The sequence below is a fragment of the Buceros rhinoceros genome, unplaced genomic scaffold (genome assembly GCF_000710305.1).
Source record: "Buceros rhinoceros silvestris isolate BGI_N320 unplaced genomic scaffold, ASM71030v1 scaffold46178, whole genome shotgun sequence".
In the NCBI taxonomy this organism is placed as follows: domain Eukaryota; kingdom Metazoa; phylum Chordata; class Aves; order Bucerotiformes; family Bucerotidae; genus Buceros; species Buceros rhinoceros.
Genome location: NW_010426042.1, coordinates 1 through 6,984, shown reverse-complemented (window position 1 = coordinate 6,984; position 6,984 = coordinate 1). Strand labels below are relative to the sequence as shown.

At 37.2% G+C, this 6,984-nt stretch overlaps 1 protein-coding gene across 1 annotated transcript in view; it reads left to right on the top strand.

The window, feature by feature from the left end:
* Positions 1–6,641, top strand: part of COG2 (component of oligomeric golgi complex 2) — a gene marked incomplete at both ends in the record, with an annotated part of 22,266 nt that extends 15,625 nt beyond the window's left edge. Inside the window, 5 exons of the mRNA XM_010141316.1 lie at positions 1,221–1,282; positions 2,557–2,708; positions 4,123–4,320; positions 5,127–5,199; positions 6,499–6,641. Of these exons, the coding sequence (XP_010139618.1) occupies positions 1,221–1,282; positions 2,557–2,708; positions 4,123–4,320; positions 5,127–5,199; positions 6,499–6,641 (628 nt within the window). The remainder of the gene's footprint in view (positions 1–1,220; positions 1,283–2,556; positions 2,709–4,122; positions 4,321–5,126; positions 5,200–6,498) is intronic.
* Positions 6,642–6,984: the final 343 nt, after the last annotated feature.

Genomic DNA, 6,984 nt, shown 5'->3' with positions numbered 1-6,984 from the left:
CCCCCTTGTCTTCCTTCAGTTGTATCAGTGCAACTGATTGTGGAACCTTAATGAACACCACATTTGGGAAATGTGAGAAACATTCGGCAAAATTTATGCAATTGTTACAAATCTGATTCCATTCTCTAATCCTTTCCACTGTAAGATTTAAAGTCACTGCTCTGTTTGTAGGAGTGGTGCACAGGCAGGAATGAGGTTTTGAAGCCATTTCACAAAAATGTTTCTAAAATACAATAGTTGTTTTAACATGCCTCTAGTCCATTAGGTGTTTGAATAAGAAAAGCTAGGTGGGCCCCTGTTCTGATCTGGAAATGACGCTTAAGAGGAGATCTTCAAGTTCGTAATTAGTAAGTTTGATAGACTTAAGGAGTTAATATGTTGCACATAAAAGCAAGAAAGGGGAAACTAGTGACAATAGAACTTTCTGTAGGGGAAGTTAAAATTTTATTTTAATTTTTATTTATTTTAGTTTTTATTTATTAAAGCTGTATTTTTAAAATACAGCTTTGCTCTAGCATTTAGAGGGAAAACCTGGTTTAAGAAGAATTTTCTGCAGCTCTTGCTTGACAGTTTTTAGATTAAGGAAATGCTGTGCTGTTTAGCCAATATGCTTTAAATATGGAGAAGAATAAGAGGTCTTAATTTTGCTGTTAAACCTAAATATTGGGAAGGTGGGATTTTTTTTTTTTTTAAAGGATGAGTTTTTAAAAAAGGGGTTCAAGATATTCTGTGAGGAACTATTGATTTTTCTCAGGTACAGAATTGTTTGCAGGACCTTATGCCACTGTTCACTAACAAACATGTAGAAAGCTGAAGCCTGCATTGACATACCTAAAGGTCAACTAAAACAAGTATGAGACAGTGGTCTGCTTTTAGTTTAAAACCAGTAACAAAACAAAAAAGCTTCAGTCCTCAAAAAAGCTGAGGACTTGACACTCTATGAGCTATCATTTTGATGATGTTTGCTATTGTGATTTTAATGATTTCCCGAAGTACAAGCTTCATATCTGCCTGTAAAGTGTCAAAGGTTCTCTTTAAAGTGTACGAATGTTGGTCTGGTTTGTATCCCAACTTATATCTGGCAAAAATAACACCACACTGAAAATCTGTGCTTGCGCATTGATAGCACAAATAATATTGAAATGAATATTGAAAAAATGTTTAAGCGTCAACTTAAGCAACTGTTGAATTATAACATTCGAAACCTTTCTGTCTCTCAGATTCAGAGAAATAGCTGGGGCCTTAGAAGAAGCACTTTCAGATACACTAGAGGAAGCACCAGGTAAACTTATATTGCAAAAAAAAAATTTCTCTGTTGTGAAGGAATTGGTGGTATAAGTAGCAGTGGTTACTGTCTGTCTGTCTGAGTATTTAGGAACATGTATCCTGCAGGTTCACCTGAGCTTTCTCTTTTCTGATGAACTGATGAAACATTATAATACATTTTTGTAGAGAAGGCAATAAAAATATTGTTCACAGATCACTGTACTAACTAAAAACGCCCCTTTTGGCAGCCACCATTAACATATTTGTGGAACCATCCCTTTGTGCAAGAAGGAACTAAATTGGCATTTGGCATCCTTTAAGTGACAACCAAAAGTCTATGTGTTATTGGGGCATATTTTTCTGAATTGTTGCAGGGCTATGTAGAAGTGAAAATGGCTATCTGTTGGCAGCATTTAGGCTTGCTGTGGTTTATAGTGTTGGCATCTGCTCCAAAACCATACATTGATTGATGAGCAGATGTAGGAAGAACTAGAGTGGAGGGGAAAATCTGGTATATTCATTAGAAGTATATTGTGATCAGAAAAACTTTATTCAGTTATCAGAATACATACTTACGAAGAAGGCGGCTAAAAGTCACATAAGTGTGTGTGTATGTGTATGTGTGTATACACACATACCCTCTGAAAAGAGCAAGGAGAGTAAAATCCCGATGGAGAATAAATGCATAAATCCTGTCGCTTCAAGACGTTTGCCTGGAACTTGCAGACACATTCCTTAGCTCTCTAATTGTCTGCTCTAAAAAGTTAGTTCATGAACTGCTTTAAAAGTATTTGGCTTAAATATGGCTTTTTCTATTGTGTTCTAAATAAGTGTTTCTAGCAGATATCTCAGATATAACTGACAGGAGCAGTAGTTTAGTGCTAACAGAGTATGACTGTTACGGCTGGCAAGCATGTTTGATATAACTTCTTCATAAGACAGCCAAAAATTATCCTGAAAATGTTAATATCCTGAAGTGGATTATTTGGCCAATCTGTTCCTGTCTTTGTTGCAGGCAAATTTGCATTTGTGGCTTTTGCACAGTTACAGCAAGACCTGGTCCAATTTGAAAACTAAAGCAGTGAGGAGCTAGTGTTATAAGAGATTGTTTCAGACAATGCTTAATAAATCCTCTTTGCTAGCTTTTGTGATTGTGTCTCTTTGGAAACCTTCTTCTTTTTTTTAACACTTTCTTTTGTTTTTTAAATCTCGAGTAATGCAATTACACTGATGTTACATCCTTTAAAAATGTGCTTAGGAACTTGACCTTTGTTGTCTGATTGTTTCTAGCTGGCAGTTCATACTGTCTTTTGGCCACTCACATGGTCTGGATGAGTCTTCTGAAGTGCTGGTCAGACCAAATGTTTTTACCGTTATTAGCACACCGTCTGTGGAAACTTAGTCTGCAAATTTTGGCACGCTACTCTGTGTTCATTGGTGAGGTAAGAGAACAGCATGCTTATGGTCTTGGTGATTGGGTATGTCCATCAGCAAAAGACCTTTTGAAAAGTATGTCACCTCTTTTTAAGAGCTTTTTCCCTGAACTTAACATTCTTTAATAAGAACACTTAGAACCAGGTCAGGTGTTTGTTTTATAAAAAGTATCACAACAAAATATGTAATTAACGCAACTTTCAATGCTGCTGCGGTATTACTGTCTGAATGGTTGCTAAGGCTGGGCTTAGATCTGTGATTAAGGCTGCCTCTGCCACTGAAAGAAGTAGCCACAATGTTTTGGTTTTATTCTGTTTGTATAAGTGTTTACTTGTTGATACAGTGAAGGAGGTTGTGAAACTAAGCCAGGTGAAAATGAACCCTGCAAAAAAAAAGGAGGAGGGAGCTAAATTAATCTGGATCAGTTGCTAGGTGTTGAGATTATAAATCTAGAAGTTTCATGGGCAGCTCACTCAACATCAATGATTCCCTGCTTCTGAGCAGGAAAGGTTATGCTTTGCTCTTCTGTAAGTTTTCACCTGTTTCTTGCATCACAGAAAGTCAGCATGATAGAATAATTGGAATTTAAAGGGACTCCTGGAGGTCACCTGGTCATCAGTCCCACTCCAGTTCAAACCAGCTTAGATAAGGTTTTGCGGAGCCTCTTCAAGTTGAATTTTTAGTGTATCCAAAGATAGTGATTTCATTCCCTCTCTAGGAACCGTGGTCCAGTGACTGACCACTTTTTCCTCCTGTTTGATCAGGATTCCCCTTGTTACAGTCCATGTCTATTGTCTCTTACTCTTGTCACTGTACCTCAAGGAAAGACTGATTCTATCTTCTCTGTACATTCCCCTTACGTAGTTAAAAGAGAGATCTTACTGATGTCTTCATCTTTTCCTTAAGACTCAATGACTCAGTTCTTTCAGCTCCGTTGTCTCATGAAGTGTACTGCTAAGTACTAGAGTTAAAACCGAGTAGCAGAGTGAAGCAAGTACCTGACAGCAGAGGGCTTGAGGACCTGGGAGAAAGGGGTTGTTTGACAGTAGTGAGTAGTTATGATTTTTGTATTCCAGCATATGAAAATAAACTGTTTCTGCATAGCAATGATTAAATTTTTGGTCTCGCATCTTTTTCCAGTGTAGTAGTAGTTCATTTGAACACCGCATAGGTGAAAATTTCTGTAGGACTGGGCTGCCTTCTTCTGCAATGACAAATTTCCTCCAAACCATCTGACTCCTTAGTGCACCCAAAACTACTTGAAAAGTTTCTTTTTAAATGTAATTTAAGAATATTAATATTCCTTGTAAGTGCAGCATTCTAATGCTGAGAAGTTATAAATCCTTTATATACTGCTTCTGTTTATCCAACTTTAACTGCCTTCACTGTTGCTAGAGTTCGCATCTCGATTTGATGTTTCAGGTTTCTGTAAGGCCCATTTCCAGTGAGAATGCAAAGGAAAGCAAAAAATCTGTGCCAGCTGGTAGGAAGGAATCTTCTGTAAGCCTCAACCCTAGTGAGGACCAACCGAACGGGTCTCCGGAAAGTCAGCCACTGCCTTCTATATCTAGTACTCAGTTGGTATATGTTGCTGCAGATCTGGACAAACTCCAGGATCAGGTTTGTGCTTGTGACTTTACTAACAAAAGAATCTTTGTTGATCTGTGTGCCAATATTGTTTGGCATCTTGTTAAGGACGTTAAATTGTTTAAAATACTATACCATAAACCTATTTGTTAATCTTAAATACTAAAACTAAAGTAGTCTGATAAAGTCTGAAGTAAATGGTTTAGTCTGTGCTTATTGGAATGGCAGATTACAGAGAAACCACTTCAGGTATTTAAACTTTTTATCAGTAGCTGCTGGACTTAACCCTTAAAATAGTACGTCCCTGCTCATGTTTAGTACAAAGTGTCATTGTGCCAGAGTCTTGCCTTTGCTAGTAAAATATCTGTTGCAGCTTGGAGTGTGCAATATTCAATTTTAATGTTCTGTTCTGTTTTAAATGTTTACTGGTTTTAGTCTTTGAGGTTGCAAGGGTTTTATTATCATGATTATACTTAACTAATGATCCAGAAACTTAATAAAAGATGGTATAGTATTAATTTTCTTTCAGTAGGGATGACTTCTGTGTAGTTTTGGTCAATAAGGCTGAAATTTCTGCAATTTGTGAAGTTATAGGTTGCATTTGGATTGAGAAACATTTTGTTAATTCTAAATTATTTCCTTTGAGGACAGCAGTAAGGTAGAAGATTTAGTCCATAAGCCTTAATTCCTGTGAATGTTGTATTCCTCTAGTACTGGTTTCCCATAAATGCAGTAAAAGTATAGAAAAGACTAAAAGTGTCTTTTGATGCACTGGAAACTTAACTATTTTTCCTACATTCTGTAAAATATGTTTATAACATGACTATTTTTTTTTCCAGATTCCTGACATCTTGGAAATGATTAAACCAAAACTTGAAATGATTGGCTTCAAGAATTTATCTTGTATTGCAGGTAAAGCTGAGAGTCTGAATTCAGTCTCTCTTCCATTTCTCCCAAATCCCCTCTGCCAACCAAAGAAAATCAGCTTTTACATGCAGTTTCATTATTTACAATAAAAAAATTGAAAATACTGATGTTTTTCTTAATAAAGCTTGCATTAGGTTTAAATTGTTAAACAGAAACTATCTTGAACAGACATGTAGAGTCTTGGAAATGTTTGTTTAAAATTGAGTGCATGTGAAGTGTTCTAGGTTTTGGCATGTCTTTGGTTTTTTGGGGGGGTTGGGTTTTTTGGGGGTTTTGGGGGTTTTTTTGGGTTTTGGGGTTTTTTTTTTGTTGTTGTTGTTTTTTGGGGGGGGGGTTGGGTGTTTGTTTTTTTTTTTTAAGTAACTTGTCGTTGTTCAGCAATTAGGATGCTTCTCCGGGAAGTGGGGGACCTTAGACTAGAAGATTTGTATCTTAAACAATACTTTTAAAGGAATTGAGGAAGAAGTAAGGAGAGGCTTTCCATTGTCCAGTTGAAACTAAAATATTTTTGTAAAAAGATCTTTCTGTCTCTGGCCTGGTGAATCATGTAATGAGGAGAGTTATCAAAGTTTCATAGTTAATTTCAGAGGACAGAAATAATTAAGTATTTTAGTCTCTTTTTTTCTGGTGTGTGGGGGGCGGGTTTTGTTGTTTGTTTTTTTTTTAATCTGATCATTCTTTCTGTGATACAGTTTGATTTTAATTTAGCAATTAAGTCAAGCATGTAGCTGTGAGTGAACTAATCTCTGTCTTAAAGTATAGCCAGGAGTTCTGTGCTGTGAATGCCACTTAAATTTCTAATTCTAAATATTGGTAAATGACTCCGTAAGAGAGGTAGGAGCTTGCACATATCCCCTACTCAGCAGATGGTCTGTTATCAGTCACAGCTTTTGAGCTGAGTAAGTTCCAGTCCTAAATTCTATAGGGAATTTGGGTACTGTGAGAAAGAATTTTACAACCACAGTTTCCTTGGTAAGTCAGATTTGATTTGAGCCGCTTCCTACTTCGGTAATACTGAAAAAACTGTGAATCTAAGGAATGTTACTTTACCCCTTTTTTCTTTCCTTCCCTCCATATTTTTTTCTGCCTGAGGAGTGATTGATGATGTTACTGGTGATGTTTTATAACCGGCTGGTGTGTGTTTATTCAGTAAGCATCCTGTATTTGACACCAGCATCCATCTAGGATAGTGAGTGAGATTGGGGTGTTGGAGGGGTTCACATAATTTACATTGTGATTGGGCAGGGTAGCTCAATTTAAGCTTTAGCATTTTTATTTCATTAGGAGCCTTGGAAGACTCAAGAACTTCTTTATCAGCCTGCATGCCTACCTTGAACAACAGGATTATCCAGGATCTCAGTGAGTCTTCCTTTGCTTACCTTAAGAGTGCACTGGAAGTTCCAAGATTATATAGAAGAACCAATAAGGTCAGTACTGGTTGCAGATGAAAAAACAATTCTCAGAAAGGCCTGTGCCAAGAATGTACATACAGGCAGTACATTTATGAGTTCTTCAGGCTTGTCCATACCTGCTTGACAGTCAAGAACCCCATTAAATACCTTGAGATAATTTAGTGATTTACTGTTGACCTCACAGAATAATCTGGTTGGAAGAGACCTTTAAGATCATCAAGTCCAACTGTTCACCCTGCACTGCCAGTGTCCCTGAACCATGTCCCTCAGCATCACATCCACATGGCTTTTAAACACCTCCAGGGTTGGGGACTCTACCACCTCCCCAGGTAGCCTGTTCCAATGCTTAATGACCCTC